General features: G+C 47.4%; 1 protein-coding gene across 1 annotated transcript in view; it reads right to left on the bottom strand.

Annotated features, from left to right (window-relative positions):
• Window positions 1–897: 897 nt before the first annotated feature.
• XPNPEP1 (X-prolyl aminopeptidase 1) overlaps window positions 898–17,743 on the bottom strand; it is a 58,715-nt gene continuing 41,869 nt past the window's right edge. The window contains exons 11-21 of the mRNA XM_047073414.1: window positions 17,013–17,102; window positions 16,464–16,514; window positions 14,384–14,442; window positions 14,177–14,254; window positions 12,250–12,321; window positions 9,970–10,030; window positions 8,412–8,481; window positions 7,367–7,540; window positions 6,372–6,448; window positions 5,088–5,186; window positions 898–1,451 (exon numbers count right to left, since the gene is read on the bottom strand). Coding sequence (XP_046929370.1) covers window positions 1,323–1,451; window positions 5,088–5,186; window positions 6,372–6,448; window positions 7,367–7,540; window positions 8,412–8,481; window positions 9,970–10,030; window positions 12,250–12,321; window positions 14,177–14,254; window positions 14,384–14,442; window positions 16,464–16,514; window positions 17,013–17,102 — 960 coding nt within the window. The 3' untranslated portion in view covers window positions 898–1,322. The remainder of the gene's footprint in view (window positions 1,452–5,087; window positions 5,187–6,371; window positions 6,449–7,366; window positions 7,541–8,411; window positions 8,482–9,969; window positions 10,031–12,249; window positions 12,322–14,176; window positions 14,255–14,383; window positions 14,443–16,463; window positions 16,515–17,012; window positions 17,103–17,743) is intronic.

A 17,743-nucleotide genomic window follows, 5' to 3' on the forward strand; every position in this document is an offset into this window, starting at 1 on the left:
CAGCAGGCCCTAAGACAAGGACATGCATGTCAATGGTTTATTGGGGGATGGCCCCAGGAAATGCTGGTGGGAGAAAGGGAAAGTCAAACCAAAGGAAAGGAAGAAAATAAAGGGTCCTAGAACAAGTTACCATGGTGGGAAGTGGGGCTTCATCCCGCTGAGCAACCCCATAAGACAGTATAGACGACACCCCAGACATCCCAGCCAAGGGTTGAAGAGGTCTGTCCTTCCATGCCCAATCACGATGGTCTGAGGCCCTGGGGGCATTAGCTCTGCAGACTTTGGGAAGCTTGCCCCACACAGGAGAAAGCCCAACTGGGGCAACCAGGGTGGCTCCATCGGTTGAGCGTCAGACTTCAGCTCAGGTCGTGATTTCACGGTTCGTGGGTTCGAGTCCCGTGTGGGGCTCTGTGCTGACAGCTCGGAGCCTGGAGCCTGCTTCAGATGCTGTGTTTCCCCCTCTCTCTGTCCCTCCTCTGCTTGCACTCTGTCTCTCTCTCTCTCTCTCAAAAATAAATAAAAAATTTTTTGAAAAAAGAGAGAGAGAGAAAGCCCAAGGACGGGGAGTTGCAGGCACTTGCCACAGAACACTGTGAACAAGTGACGAGACATGAGGACTGAGGCGCTATGGGGGAGACACCACACAACGTATGCTACAGGGTAGACCATGGAAGACTCACTTTCGACAGTATACTCACCAAAACACTGGATTTCCTAGAGAAAAGCAAGAGAGGCTTACAATTAAGTCAGACAATATGTGCGGAGGCCAGGGATCACTCCTCAAAGGGGACCGTCTATCTGGAAAACGCCTGCCCCAAAGGCCACCAGCCCTGGAGATGAGCTCGCCTAACACGCAGCGTGGACAGTGCTGTGAGGAAAGAGCCAGCCGAGACAAAGCACATTTTGACATTTTATTCACTGATCATAAATACAGTCTCATGAATCAAGGTGATCATGAATAATGTACTAGCACCTGAAACTTGGCCACCCCAGAGCAAGCGCTCAGTGCTTCACCATCACCAGCCAGACAACTCACTGCGGCTGATCAGGGCATCTCCCCGCATCGGCGTTTGGCTTTGTGGGGATCCTCCTTCTGGTGCAGCAATTTTATTCTCGGCTCGTTCTCAACAATTTAAAAAATCATAAAAGATTGAGTGTTTGCAAGAAAATATCAAAGAGGATCAGAAGATTTTCAGTTCTTCTTAGAATCTCAAAGTAAAAAGGGGAACTAAGGAAGGAGAGGGAAGGGGACAGATGGCAGGGATCCGCCAGGTTTCTTCCCTTCCTCAGAGCATTTTACAAAAACAAAAACCAGGGAGGCATTAACGCTGTTTGGAGATGGGTTGCGTCTCTCTGATGAGCCACTCGAGGGCTTCCTGGCGGCCCTGTTTCTGCAATTCCTTCCCAATCACATCCCTGCAGGTCAGGTGGTAGTTGTTGAGCCAGTCGCACTGCAAGAGGGGAGAAAGAAGAATGTGGTATTCACCATCAAACCTCTCCCAGAGGCTAAACGGGCAAACGGAGAGGCGTGGCCCATGTGCGGAGATCACAAGTTGAGAGCAGAGATGCATTCAGGGACAAGTGACTTCTTTGTGCTCTATTTCCCTGGAAATCGACAGGACAAGGCCACATCGCTTATGGTAAAATGCTCCTAGAACAGTCTACATACAGCATGTGGACAATGACTGAAGGAGCAGTAAACACCTGAGAGCAAGTCACGGCCTTGGCTTCCCTGAGTGCAGAGTAACCTGTAACCAGGTATCCTCTCAACAGGACCCCTGGAAACCATACGCACAGGACATCATAAGAGGGATGGGCAGGGGGGTCTGGTGGGTCCTTCACTCACCCATGTGGCCTCATTCCCGTACACCTGGGCCATCTCTGGGTGGCAGCGGAGGGGAAGGGTGCCTACCCTAGACGGCTGCTAAGATTCCTGCTACAAGACACACGTGAAGGTGTCCCACCAACACACGGGCTTTCCTGTCCTAAGTCCGCTGACAAAGCTGAATAAACTAGAATCAGCTGAGCGCACGTGGGTCTTGTGAGTGTGGCTGTCTAGATGAACCCAAAACCTTGGGTGGCCAAGGACTGTGGCGCCACAGGGTGGGGTGGGGAGCTCAACTTTCCAACACTCAACTGAATGTGGCCACCGCCTCAGGAGATTTTTTAAAAGACGTAAGGAGGAAGGAGGTCTGATCCACAAGACCTGAGGGCCAAAGTTCTGCAGCCACACGAGGGTGAACTCTCCCCTCTGGGGCAGGGCGGTGAGAAGGCTGGAGGGAAGCAAGTTCTACCCAGAGGACAGCCACCCATTCTCTCCACTGTCCAGGAAGTGGGTCTGACCAGACGCTCAGCCGCAGCAAGGCTGGAGAGACTACCACCACCACCACGCAGTTGTTGTAATGAGCCAAACACCACCTGGGGAGGCAGTGGGGTTACAGAAGCACAGGCCTCAGGACTACAGTCTGCACCAGGTACCAAACACCAGCTCAGGGTCCAGATGGGCACACAGATGCAGTGGTATTGCCACCTGGCTTTGACCCCGCCAGGGCTCCACTCCCCACCGATAAGAACCTACTAGCTCCTGCTGGAGCTGGGGAGCGGGGGAGGGTGTCAACAGCCAGCCAACTGCTATGGGTCAGCAGTGAGGCCGGGCAGGGCTACAAGACAGCCCGCAGTCCAAAGCGGCCAACCCCGGGGCCAGGAGGAAACTCCCAAAACCCTTTCAGTTTGTGCACACAGCCTCCGTGAGGCCTGACCAACTTCCCTAAGGCCCTGAAAACCTGCCGCTGCCCACGTTCACGAGCAAAGTCCTCAGCTGCCATCTGGTGACAAGTGATGGGAATACAAGACCGAACCCAAAAAGCCCCTAAAGTAATTGTTAAGACAGTCTGTTTGGGAGACGGGAAAGGGCGTGACCAAGTATTTTAAAAGCCAAATGGACAGAATCTGGTTGTGGGGTACTACTGTGCCTTCAGACAGAACGAAGCCCCAGATTCATTAAGTGGTATATGGAAAGATGTTCTTTGGCCAAAAGAGATAATAAATGTACTCTGCCTGGTATGTTAAGTACATCTACTGTTATCTGTAGAAACTTGCTTATGATCTAAGGGTAAGAAGATATTATCTGCCCTATAAAAATTGACAGAAGGAACAGTTCAGTGAATTGGCTATGCAAGGTATGGTAATGAACCACAGATTAAGACAGAGCCACTGGGGGCACCTGAGTGGCTCAGTCAGTTATATGTCGGACTCTTGATTTCGGCTCAGGTCAGGATCTCACGGTTTGTGAGATCAAGCACCAGATCAGGCTCTGAGCTGACAGCGTGGAGCCTGCTTGGCATTCTCTCTCTCCCTCTCTTTCTGCCCCTGCCCCGCTCATGTGCACACGCGCATGCACTCTAATAAATAAACATTAAAAAAAAAAAAAAAAAACCCACTGGTCTACGTCCAATGTCATGGGGTGGACTGTGAGGTTAACAAAACTCTTTCTCCCTCAAAGAAGAATGGTCTCACTCAACCTTCTTCATGCACTATTTCCCTGGATAAAGCAGAACGTCATTGGGAGAAATGCCTCCTGATTAGTTCATTTTATCTAGACGGCAAGGATTGCAAACCCTGGGTACAGGGTAGGAAGCCACGGCCTTGGTCTTCCAAAAGAGTAAAGTGACTTATTACTGAACAGTCCCTCGCTAAGACCCTGGAAGCGGTACCCAAGGCCACGGTAAGAGACAGTGGCTCCTGTGGTCACAAAGGATTTAAGCAGGGTGGCTTCCATGCCCACCTAGTGTTCTTGTCCCCTTTCACGTTAGCCATCCCCTGCAGAGGCTGGAAAAGACCCCTACAATGCTGGAGGGACTCTTCCCGCCACAGACACAGCTGACATTGCTGCTAACAGGCTGTGTCCTGTCCAGCACCCTCTACAACCACATCAGTAGGACTCGTTTAGGTGCTGCGAGTGGGAATGTCTGGCGGGTCAAGGGCACTGACAGTTAAGCACAGATGTCCACACTAAGCAGGAGGTAGATGACATTTTCTGTCACCCATCTGTGAGCTGGATGAGGGAGAAAAGGCTTCTACCTGCAGGAATTCCATCCCACAGTCCAATAGAAGGGGCCTCCTCAAGCCTGAGGCACTTTTCTCCAGGGCCGAGCATGAGGCCTAGGTGTATGCCACTGAGGATGCCTAAAGAGGCACTTCAAGGTCCCTGGAGTGGGGTCAGTGGCTGCTTTGAGTGATAAAAACGTATTCCTATAGAACCTACCACACTTGTCCTGACTTTGGCTCCCATCAATCATCTGCCTTTGCAGGGACTTCTGACCACCTACCCTGCTCTGGAACTTGTGTCCTTCTGACTTCTGTCTTCCTGGCTTGGGAGCAGTTTTGTCTGTCCAGTGTTGACCATTCCTGCCCTGTCTCTGACCCCTCTCTGCTCTGATGTTGATCACCTGGCCTGATCCCTCAAGGCTTACTCCAGGTCCTGGTGCCTGTCACCTCACCTGGCCGTGTGGGCCTGGGGACCCACCAGAGGACTTGAAGGGGTTTCAAGACCTGTTTCCTTCTGAGCTTGACAGGTGAGCACTATTGTGCTCCTAGCTTTGTGAAGAGTTTCACAGCCCAGAGTGACCGGAATAGTAGCTACCACCTCTCTCCTTTCTGTGTGGAAACTGGGCATATGACAATAGACTTTGCTTTTCATGCCCTTAATGTTTCATTCAACATTAGAAAACAATCTGGTATGCGCAATGGCCAACAGGCCCTTCCACCCATCTGGCTTCCCACAGGGGAGACACATGGCCCACGGTTTGCTAAACACGCCTCAGCACAGATATGGCTCCTGCCCTCATGGAAAGCAATGGCAAATTATTCCCGCTCACGAAACCTTACAGCCCCACAGTAGTGGAGGGAGGACCCCTACCTGGAGAGCCAACAAATACAGGAAAAGCACCTACAGACCACAGGAGACCTAGAATCTTCAGACTCAGGTGGCACAGACCTCTCAATTACAAAGTGAGAACAGACTAGAGAGCATAAGGTAGCTCCCCACCCCCACTTCCACTCTGTCACCTCCAAGCCACCCTCATTACCTCTTTGTCTGTAAGAGAATCCACATCTATCATTTTGGTCTGTATCGGAACCAAAGTTAAAGGTTCAAAGGTCAGGCTTCCCCGGTTATTGAAGTTGTACTGTTGGAAAAAGAAGAAAACAGAAGCTTTTACTTCTCCCTCTCACAATGAACCACCATGAGGTCATTCCCGCCAGCCAGGCCCACCCCTCAGGGCCAGGTGTGACTGGGAACCAAGAAGGGGTCAGAGCATTTTCAATCGGCCCAGGAGGCACGATGAACCCAGCTGACGCGACTGTCCAAAAGCTGCTCCGCTGTGCAAACAGCAGCCATCAGAAGCCAAGGGGCTCTCAGCAGCAGGTCCACAGGCTAATGTCCACAGTGATGGAGAAGTAAGGAAACAACATGGCGGTGTCTGGATGAGAGGCATCACTGGTTTTGGTTCTCAAGACTCTACGGCGTATAAGTGCCCGACACCACTTTTATTTAACAGTTAACCGCGTGGCCTGTCCTGACCTGCTAGTCTCATCAGGTGACACATAACAGGTTTGTCCATCCTACATAGTACGGAATGGCCACGGCACCTGAGGGCACGCTGGGTCTCTGTTCCTGGCAAGGCCTCTGGGAGTGAGAAGAGAAGTCACTCTCACAGACAGTGACTTCAACATGCAGATCCCTGCAGGCTTAAGAAGCCACTTCTCTCCAACTGTTTGATTTCCAGTCACTCACAGAAGAGGAGTAAGCAGGTCTTCTAGGTAAAGCCTAGCACCTGACGCCCTGCATCCTCTTGTAACAGTGATGGGGAGAAGGAGGAGCCCCTGTCCTCTACAGGGCACCGGACCTATCTTCTCGCCAGCCTGTGGGGCCTGACCCACAGTATAACTCATGGCTCCTCAGGTTTACCCAATAAAAATCATCTAGGGAATTTGTTGAAAATATAGTTTCCTGGCCCCAGCTCTGGGTCTGGGGTCTGGGAGGGGCCTTTAAACAAGCACCTCCCCCACCCCCCGCCCCTGTAGAGGAAGCATCATGACAAGAAGCTGCCTCTAGCAAACTCAGACCCAAATCACATCCAGCAGGGGCCTGCCTGGGGCTCCATGCATTCCAGTTCTGGGTCCCAGTTCATGAAGAATTTTCTTTTTGGCTTTGCAGAGGAGAGTGATTTCTAGGAAACTCTCCACTATGGGAAGGAAACTCCATTTCAGCTCCAAAATGGCACACTCTTGGCTCCAAAAACAAACATCTTTATCTTCCCTCATTAGGAAATAATGAAAATTTTACAATAAATAAATACATAACTACCTACCTTGGTCTTCACAGGGACCACCAGGACAACATTTTCAATGCGAATTCCAAAAGCCCCATCTTCATAATACCCTGGCTCTAAAAGACACCAAACCCAGAAATGAGAAGCAGCCCATGATGAACGTGCACATGACCACTCCTGGGATGACAGCCCCACCCTGGAGGGGGAGAGGAAACAGGTGAACAGTCCCCTCAATCCAGGCCCAAGAGCCCAGAGATGCCTCCTCCTCCCACATGGCCACTTTCAATAGGTCTTCGAGGAACAGAAAGGAAGGTTCTGAAGTCCCTGAGTACAATAACAGGATCCACCACAGAGATCACAGCGCATATTCATAAGCCATAATGATGCACGCATTACAATATATTCACAGAGATCTGTTAATGACGTGGGAAAAGGAAGTACATTAAGAAAGCAGAATACAAACACTATGTCCAGTATAATCTGAATGATTAGAAAAAAGATATATACACATATGAAAGACCAAAAGCTAATACATCAAAATATTAAGTAGCATTTCCTATGGATGGCTGGATTACAAATGATTTTCATTTTCTTCCATATGCTGTTCCACTGTCTCACTTTTTCTAATTTTTTTTTAACGTTTATTTATTTTTGAGAGAGAGAGAGAGAGAGAGTGAGTGTGTGAGCAGGGGAGGGGCAGAGAGAGAAGGAAACACAGAATCCAAAGCAGGCTCCAGGCTCCGAGCTGTCAGCACAGAGCCTGACACGGGGCTCGAACTCACGAACCGCAAGATCATGACCTGAGCTGAAGTCAGATGCTTAACCGACTGAGCCACCTAGGTGCTCCCCATCTCACTTTTTCTAAAATGAACACGTGTCACTTTTACAATCATAAAAAGTTGTTCTTAATTCAAGGAGACAAGAGGGGGAAAGTATATCTAATTTACTTTAAAATAATTAAGTATAAGAAACAACAGAGAGTGTTCAAACAGGCTCAGAGATCCATGCATGCACTGGGTGAGAGGGACACATACCGTCGGTGACGATCATGCCTGCTTCCAACGGCTCATCAGAGAACGTTTTATAACTGATGCCACAAGGACCCTCATGAACATTCAGGAAAGACCCAACACCGTGTCCCGTTCCGTGCAAGTAATCCAGGCCAGAATCCCATAAAGCTGAGCGGGCAAATGAGTCAAGAAGGTGTCCTGAAAGACACATAAGAACCACTTGATGCTATTTGTCCAGTACTTTTTCAATTTGCAAAGCACTTTAGAGATTAGATTTATTATGTTTGGCTCCAGAAGGTGAAACAGAAACCAGCGTGTAAAAGTTACTGGAGGGTTCTGATTTCAACCTGGCACAAGGAAGAGCTAACAATCAGAGCTCCCGAGGACGGCCGCTCCCCAGCCAATCAGCCAGACGATTGTTTGTCCACGAAGCCAGCAAGGGGACGGCCGCCGGCAGCAGCTGAGGGTGTTGGCGATAGGGACATTCCCTTCCCAGTTCTGGGACCCGGAGGTTTCAGGATTAAAACCAGACTGCAATAAAAGGGATGCCCAGGGAGATGAGTGCAGGCTCCATCTAAGATTCAAGGTCCAGGTGTTGTCAACTCCCTGTCCAGTGCCCCATCCATCGGTCCTCAAGCAAACTGGCATATATCTGAAGTCAGGTTCCCAGTAAAATAAATCCCGACAAGGATCCCAACCAGGAGGCCCTGGCCCAGCACTGCAGGGCAGAAGGAGGCTGCACCAACTTCCGCTTGGGCCCTGAGGCCTTCACGCCCGGCTGCACTCTCCTGGCAGCCACCTTTATGTGTCATCCGACACCTGAAGTGGTCAGGAGAGAGGTATACAGCCGACATCAAGCCCAAACCTCAGCCTGCTCCCTGGGAGGCCCTCTGAGCTCAGTCAGCGGGTCCAGGAGACTCACTTCCTGCGGCACACCCACCTGCCCTGGACGGGCCTGAAGGGACTGGGGCTGACACGACAAGAAAGGACATGTTCTTCCACTCACATTTAGACACGTTTGGTGTCTGAACAAGAACCAGCCTGTCACATGACAGAAGGAACCACCTACCTTTGGTTCCAGTTGGAAAAACGGCTGCGCTCACAGCTATGTGGCCCTTGAGGACATATGTGAAGCATTCCTGCCAAAGAAAACCCAGGGGGCGTGTTGCAGAACCGGGACAGAGGTGTTAGTCCTGTAGTTTTCCAGCAGTTCAGAAAACCTTGCTTCTGAAGGCTTTTAGCAATACCACAGAGAAAATCAGAGTGAAAAGGAAAAGAAATCTGGTGGAAAAAAAGCTTGGTCATAGGACCAATTTTCCAGAAAATCTTGAAATTAAATTGAGTAAAAGAGAACTGTCAGAGACATGATCCCACAGATCCTTCCCTGGTAATGAACATTCCAATATACTCTGAGCACGAGAAAGCCTGGGAAAGTAGGAGAAAGTACTGGTGAAGCCAGCTAACATTTCCCGAGCGACTCCTCTGTGCCAGGCATGGTAGTAAACACTGATCATTTAATCCCACACTTCATGATGGAGATGCTGTGGTCATCCTCACTTGACAGAGAGATTAACCAGCATGCTGGGTGGCTCACTTCATAAGCAGCAGCATCTGGCCTTGAAGCCAGGCGGTCCTGCTTCGGCCTCTGTGCCCTGACCAATGTTATACTCAGGGGTTATCCCTAACTGCCTGGATGAAGAAAGTGCTGCTTGGAAGGTTAGGGGTTTGCTGGTAAGGTGCAGAGTTAGGACTAAACCCATACTCTTCAGTCTGGTCTGGAATTGTTTCTCCAGAACAAAAAGAGTCACACCAAAGGTATATGGACCCAAGGTCAAACTCCTCTGAGGTGCTCATGCCTACAAACAGATGAGGCACAGGACCTGAAGTATGAAGCTTGCTCTGCTGCACTGCCTGAAACTCTCTTCCTTGGATAAACTTCCCGCAGAAGTTCCCAGAAAAACAGATTCACTGAGAATCAACCAACATTCACTAGGTAGTGACTGATCCGGGAACTTGCAAGGTTCATGGAACCTTTACAACCAGCCCTGGAGGCAGGTACTCTTATCCCCATTTCTGTGGATGTGTCTGTGTGCTTTACTCAGGGTCACAGAGCCAGTAAACAGCAGAGAAGACCTCAAGTCCAGACTCTAGACTCCTGGTGCACATCTCTCTACCTCACTGCTATCTCCTCCTTTCCAGGCCAGACAGACCAAAAACTGAGCAGTGTATATCATTTCAGAGGGTTCCTACAGCTAAGCCTATAAATGGAAATGCTGAACTTGAAAAAAGAAGGGGGTGGCTTTCAGAACCAAATCTAGATGCTGTTTGTAAAAAACGTACACTTCACTACCTCATTCCCATCCCTAGAGATTTCCTGACTCAAGAGAATACTACTGATGCTGTTAAACTTGAATCTGAGTTCCTTGACCTTAGCAGACAGAATGCTTTTAAAATGTCTCCAGTAATTAATTAAATGGACATCATAAAGCAGATAAGCCTGACTCCACAGTAATGAGCTATTTTACTATCCCACATACAAATTTTACTTAGTTACACAATTCCTTTTCATAAAAGCAATGCTCTTACGAAAGCAGAGAGGCCCTCTCAAGTTTTCTGCTCCACCTTACCTTCTCATAGGCTGTAGGGGTCCCAAAATGCATGGTCCGTGTCACATCTGTGGTTCCATCCCTTTCCAGAAGAAAGAACAAATTAGTTTTCACTCCAAATAAGCTTTTGCTCAAATATGAGGTAGGTGAGGCCACTGCTGGTGGCCACGTAAAATAGTGCAGCCACTTTGGAAAGTAATCTTCAGCTCCTTAAAAGGTTATAAATATGGAGTTACCACATGACCCAGCAATTCCACTCCCAGGTAAATGCCCAAGAGAAGTGAAAATCTAAAAACCTATATACAGATGAACATAAGGGAAGGGAAGCAAAAATCACAAGGAGGGGGACAAAACATAAGAGACTCTTAAATACAGAGAACAAACTGAAGGTTGCTGGAGGGGTTGTGGGTGGGGGGATGGGCTAAATGGGTAAGGGGCATTAGGGAGGACACTTGTTAGGATGAGCACTGGGTGTTACACATAGGGGATGAATCACTGGAATCTACACCTGAAATCCTTACAGCACTATACGCTAACTAACTTGGATGTAAATTAAAAAATAAATTAAAATAAAATAAGAAAAACCTGTATACAAACGTTCATAGCAGCATTATTCATAAAACCCAAAAGGTAGAAACAACTTGAATGGCTATCAATGAATAAACAAAATGTGGTATCTATACAATGAATATTACTTAGTAATTACAAGGAATAAAGTACTGACACACACTAGGTCATGAATGAACCTTGAAGACAGAAGCCAGACAGAGAAAGCCATGCATTATATATAATTCCATTGATAGAAAATGCCCAGAATAGGCAAACCCGTAGAGAGAAAGTATAGTAATGGTTTCCTAGGTAGGAGAAAATGGGAAGTGACTGCTAATGGGAATTGGGTTTTTTTCTAAGGGTGATGAAAATGTTTCAAAATTGCTTGTGGTGATGGTTGCACAATTCTGTGAATATACTAAAAACCAATGATTGTATACTTAACGTGAGTAAACTGTATGGTATGTGAAGTATATCTCAATAAAGTCGCTTAAAAAAACTGAATGAGACAAAGTAGGAATGCAAGGATGGCCTCATGTACCGAGAGTAAACTCGTCAGGCCCTGACACGCACAATGCGAGGACTGTTTCATGGGAGACGCTGTCACTGGGGTCATAAACGAGGGGGAAGAGGACAAAGTAAACAGGAGGCTGCTTCCATCAAAGGAGGGCCGGGGCGCCTGGGTGGCTCAGTCAGTTAAACGTCCGACTTTGGCTCACAGTTTGTGAGTTTGAGCCCCGCATCTGGCTCTCTGCTGTCAGCACAGAGCCTGTCTAGGATCCTCCATCCCCCCTTTGTCTCGGCCCCTCCCCCATTTATGCTCCTCTCTCTCTTTCTCAAAAGTAAACATGAAAAAGAAAAGAGAGAAAGAGCCAACCTCCAATTCCTCCCATCAGGACAACAAAGGAATGAACCCTAAAAATACTCAAAGGTATCTCTTAGAACACACTAATCCATACCTGTGACACAGAAAGGATAACTTCTAGAATCCTGCTAAAATTTAGAAGTGAACCAAAATTTACACCAGTAGCCAAATAATCTCAACACCCTCAGTTCTAGACTGTTATCATGAATACCAACCCATGTGTCCCAAGGCTAGGCTGTGGTTTCCATGCACGGGGCGGAGCTCACTTAACGATCAGGCTCCCCCTCAGCCATGGTCCCAACTGCAGTGGGAATGGAGCATTAAAAGGCCTTGCTCGTGCCCTCTTCATGCAGACAACACCTGTTCCAGCTCCCTCTCATGGCTTCCACATTGAGACCCAACCAACTCTTGGGTTCTCCTCTGAGAAACTTTCTAGAGGATAAGTGTGAAAAGGAGCAAGATATAAAGACGAAAATTCAGAAATTTGGGGGCAACCTAGTTTCTCATTCATTCATTCAAAATTAATCCCTTACCTCCCAAGGCCCTGAGGCCACTACAAGTCCAGAGAGCTAGCAGGTGGTTTATGAGCTAGAGCAGAAGCCTTTCCAGTGGTTTTGAAAACTTGCTTTCAGTTATTTATTTAGTATTTAACAACACTCAGCCAAGAACTAAACATTCCTATCAAACAGTCTTTTGTGGGAAGAGTCACCACTGGGCTCTTTCAACCATGGGTGGAAAAAAAGGACAAGACACGGGAACGAGTCCATTAGCGGCAGGTGCAGAGTGGGAGTCTCAGCTGAGTGCTCTCGGCTGGAGCGTGGCTTGCCCCCTATTCAACTGCTTTGACCCAACATCGTCAAGTTCTACGGCAGCCCTAGTTCACTTACTTGTATTGAGCTCCCGAGTCAATCAGGTACACCTCATCTAGCGACAAGGTCCTATTCGTCTCAGGGACTGGCCTAAGAAAGTTAATTAAAAATTAATTAGTCCACAAATGTAAACACTTCCTGAATCTGGGAGGGGGACAAATAAGAGTTTCTTATACTATTCTTACAACTTAGGTTAAGTCTGAAATTATATCAAAATTAAAAGTTACCAACTAAATTAATTATTCCAAATAATTTAATCTTCTAGAACTAGTCAAAGACCCAGTCGACCTATCTCCCCAACTGGATAAAGAGATCAAGAGAAGGAAGAACAACATATCTCTTTATATCTAGCTCCATGTGTGCTTGGAACAAAAAAGATGTTCATGAAATAATTGTAAAAGTTACAAAAATAATAATCATTAGATGCAGCAGGACCAAGCTAGAGTCCTCAGAACTGGGAATATAGCAGCCAGGAGTCACTTGTCTCTGGGTGTGGGGGTCCCAGGCCCTGGCCTCAGCCTCCATGTAACTCCCTCAGTCCTGACCCCATCAGGAGCCTCCCCACTTGCTTCCTAGGCCACCAGACAGGCAGGAGGTAAATTCCTCAATTTGGGAGGAAAACTAAAGGGATTTTTACTGGGAAATGAAGTAGATCACGATGTTCTTACGCCAAAGCACTTTTTCTAAATGAACACGAAGCGCTTTTAAAAAGTGATCTGATTTCCCCAGGCCACTTCCAGACAGTGTCACTGCACTGGGAAATGCTACAACGAATAATAGCACTGCAAGTCTCTGCCCTGCCGCTGAGAGAAGGACTCCTTCATTTCCAGGCACCACCCCCTCTCCAGCACTACGGGCATCAGTGGCTACTTGGGCCGAACGACTGAAAAAGACAACCAGACATGGAAGCAACGTCCTGCTTCTCAACAGGCTTCCAGCAGCCCATTGTGAAAACATGCCAAAGTAGAAGCAGGCTTCTCCCCCATTTGATCGGAGTTCTTTTTAATGTGTTAATTACATGTAAAATTCTAGGATAGTATCCAGCCAAGAAATTCATCACCTGAATTAAACATAAGACAAAAACTGGAGTCCTTTTGATATTTTAATTTTGGAACAGAAGCATTAATACGAGAGAGCTGCACAATCACAGCTGTGACTGTCTCCCACACAGCTTCAAAATCTGCCCCAAGACTAAAAGCTCTAAAAGCAACTATTAAAAGGGGGTGGGGGTGAATCTCTGCCCAAGTACAGCCCAGTGAGACAGACCAAGTGATCTTCCCCCAGACTGTGTACCTCAGACATGGAACAAAGAACTCAGAATGTCCAACACAAGGCAAATCCATTCAACTGGGCAATTCTGAAAGCTGAAGCCCGATAACCAAGCCAAGTTCCATTTCCCACCATCTCCACAGACAGATCAGCCCTAAACTTATCAGTGCCCCTCCCATCTCACAGTGCAGGGAATGCTCAGCTCTGTGAGTCCACAGGCTCTTATAGGTCATCTGCTAAAATGCCTCATAGGCTGGGTGCCAAACCCACAAGGAGGGAAGATAAGTTTTTTGGTATGGAGTGATGGAGCTCACAAAGATGTCGGGACTTCTGCATCAAGATGGCTGCCATTATCAAGAAAGACAAACACTGATCACCATGATCAAGAGCTATGAATACAGCTTCTGTAGACACAGAAAGGAAATGGGGACAACCCATTTGACTACATCGTGAAGAATGTCAGTGCCATACACCTGAGCCTAAGTGGAGGCTCCCAAAAGGCAGAGAGTGGGAGATTGAGAGAAAACAAGACCTCATTTCACATATAAGAACAGCCTCAACAGACAACATGGGCGTGGGCACTGGGGCCTCTGGTAAAATAATGTCTCTCCCCTGCTCAGGCTCCTGTGCAGAAGCAGCAGCAAAGCCAGGCAGCGTGCTCCTCCGCATGCCTTACGCGTAGTGAATGATGGCGCCATTGGGTCCCGTACTGGAAATCGTTGGGAAGCTCAGGTCCACAAAGTCAGCCTGTTGTCTGGAACAGAAAGACACAGAGAGCACAGCGGCTTCCAGAATCTTATTGTGTCAGCAATCAGGGCCCTCTCAGCCTCATTTAAGTTGCCAAAGAAATGACCACAAGGTTCCTGCGCACACGGATCCGTACCTGCGAAATTCCTCAGCCTTGTCGGCAGCTGAGATCTCCGACACACCACCTTTGGGCACCTACAAGGAAGTTGCTCATAAGTCATCTGGAGTGATAAATTCACGTGTTTATTACATGTTAAAAGGGATGCATTAAAAGCTTATTTTTTCCTCAATTCCCATGTCCTGGCTGTCCAACCTATGGGACACAGCTGAGGTCTTGTCTTCAACAAGGAGGGAACTTTCTAAGACTCTTACCAAAGCAATCTAAAGTAGAAGGGTTTAGGGGCCCCTGGGTGGCCCAGTCAGTTAAGCATCCAACTTCAGCTCAGGTCATGATCTCACGGTTTGTGAGTTCAAACCCCGTGTCAGGGTCTGTGCTGACAGCAGCCTGGAGCCTGCTTCAGATTCTGTGTCTCACCCTCTCTCTGCCTCTCCCCTACTTGTGCTCTGTCTCTATCTCAAAAATAAATAAAAAATTAAAAAAAAAATTAAAGTAGAAGGGTTTCTATCCTTTCAGTTTTTCACTTAACTCTCTGCCCCAGTGTTATACCCTAAAACCTCCCCAAACTTAATCCATCTAAGTTGAAAAATTCAAAACCATCTCCTGCTAGGATATTGTCCTGCGAAAGTCATCCTAAATACGTAAAGAAGATAAATGAAAGATATTATTACAGGGTGATTAATAACGGCCAGAAAATTAAAAAGGATCTAAACACCTGAAAATAGGAGCAATGGCAAATTGGTCTAACCACTAAACGCAACCTCTCTGCTTGGATCCTTCTGTTTGTTAAATTTTTTTTATTCGAGTATAGTTGACACACAGTGTTATGTTAGTTTCAGGTGCACAACACAGTGATTCGTCATCTCTATTTATGCTATCCTCGCCACAATTGTAGCTACCATCTGTCACCTCACAATGCTTTTACAATTTGGATCCTTTTTTTAAGGCCTCAAAGCACATGGAAAATGCTCACGCTGTGGTGCTAACGGAATAAAATAAAATACAAAATCGTATGTATACATTGAGAGATGTGTAAAACTTACACAGAAGGAAAATAGCCAGAGAGAATAAAATACACACAGGGTGATACCCTTCTTCCAGTTTAAGCTACTTTTAAAGAATTGTTGGGGCGCCTGGGTGGCGCAGTCGGTTAAGCGGCCGACTTCAGCCAGGTCACGATCTTGCAGTCTGGGAGTTCGAGCCCCGCGTCGGGCTCTGGGCTGATGGCTCAGAACCTGGAGCCTGTTTCCGATTCTGTGTCTCCCTCTCTCTCTGCCCCTCCCCCGTTCATGCTCTGTCTCTCTCTGTCCCAAAAATAAATAAACGTAAAAATAAATAAATAAATAAATAATTGTTTATATAATATTTAAAGGGAACATGTGATTGTTTAGTAATGACACAAAGAAATCCTCCTGCTGTCAACCATAAGGAATGAAAGGGCAAGAAACTAATGGCCAAGAGTCAATTTACTATCAAATAAAAAGTTTTAAGTCTTAAATTGAAGTACACAAAGATCTTTTTCTCTTAATATAATCAGCTTGCCTAGAATATTATTGTGAGTCATTTTTCCTCATAATGAAATTCCACTCAGTTATAAGACAATGCCTTGACCCAAAAAGGATCCTCTCTGTGAAGGAAATTCTGTCTTCATCTGTGTTACTATTTTCTACAATTAAAAAAAACTTCGGGGCGCCTGGGTGGCGCAGTCGGTTAAGCGTCCGACTTCAGCCAGGTCACGATCTCTCGGTCCGGGAGTTCGAGCCCCGCGTCAGGCTCTGGGCTGATGGCTCAGAGCCTGGAGCCTGTTTCCGATTCTGTGTCTCCCTCTCTCTCTGCCCCTTCCCCATTCATGCTCTGTCTCTCTCTGTCCCCAAAATAAATAAACGTTGAAAAAAAAATTAAAAAAAAAAAAAAAAAAAAACTTCTAAATACACACACACCAAATTTCCAGAAAGAACTACCAAAAGTAAGGACTAAAATTAGATCAAGACCTTACACCTCGTGGTCACCAGAGCATGGAGGTGCCACGGTTTGAATCGCATGTTGAGAACTTCTGAATAATCTACATCCATGTGTTAAAACAAGACGAAGAACCAACCTCTTTCTCCAGCCAGTTAAAGAGTTCACAGAGGGCAACAGCATCTTTAATCTGTGCAAAGAATAGAGACAATTTTTTTTAAGTTATTACTGAAAATCAGCTGGGCAAATTCAGTGCCCAGCCCTAATGTGGTTCTGAGAAAGCCGGACCCATCGGGCACAACCAGGGAAGGGCCTGCCGAGAGCAAAGGCAAATCCCTCAGTGGATTCACTCCTGCCCTCCAGAGGCAGGAAAGACAAGCCACTGGCAAATGCCATCTGTGGGCCTCAAATCTTTCTAGACCCACCTTGAAACATACCTTGGGCCTTTTAAGAGGCATCACCTTCTTCTTCTCCATCATCCTCATCATCGTCGTCGTCGCCTTTTTTGTGTTATACATTGTACTTTATAAAGATCTAGCCCACTGAGTATTCTACTTCATTTTCTCACTAACGCTGGAAGGCTCAAAAAATTTCCGACCTTGTGCCAGGCTCAAAGCCACACAGCAGGTGAGGGACTGGGCCTTCCAACCACCATACACGCCCCCTTTGCTCCGGCTGCTTTACTCACGTGAGCTCGCCGCATGCCTTCTGATTCGGCAGAATTCTTCACAGCTTTGGCGATGCAGATGGGGGTGTAAGGCATACAGCATCGATGATCCTAGGGGCAAAAGGCGTAGTATGGGAAACTGAGTCTGGCTCCACTCACCCAAGACCAAGGTAATCACCTCTTCACCCAGCACATCAAGACAGGTCACGTGAAGAGCTCCCATTCAGGACCCATGCAGCTGTGCCTGGGGATTGAAGTCCTGCCCCTTTTGGTTGATGACTCTGAGCACGACGAGAGGGGCTCAAACGCTTCCAAAAGGTAAAGTACATCAAACAAGATTATTTTTCTTCTGTCCCCCACATCTTCAGCTCTCTGGCACTGCTGGCTGCCGGCCATCAGGAAGACACTGCTTTTCAAGCTTCCATGGTCATGGTCAGAGTCCATTCACAGATCAAAACTTCACTGAAATAACCCCTTTCTTGAAAAAGCACAAAGGAGGCTTTTTCCCACTGGGGACACACAGGACTGAGGGAGGGCTCCTGCTCCTTCCCATCTTGCTCAGGGATCACAAATCACCTACTGTTCACGGTCTGATCGTAAAGGGCTGGGGAAGACCCTTCCCAATGAGAACGAGTCAGAGGCCAGCCCTGCACTCCGGGAGGGGGGTTTAGGATCACCTCGCACTCGCACAGAGCTTGTTGAAAGGCTTTCATTCCTTCTAGGCTCCTTATTCCCTCGCTCCTACGTGCATA

This window comes from Lynx rufus, unplaced genomic scaffold (genome assembly GCF_022079265.1).
Source record: "Lynx rufus isolate CCGP_SWC_20201006 ecotype Redwood Valley unplaced genomic scaffold, mLynRuf1.p SCAF_11, whole genome shotgun sequence".
Lineage (NCBI taxonomy): Eukaryota > Metazoa > Chordata > Mammalia > Carnivora > Felidae > Lynx > Lynx rufus.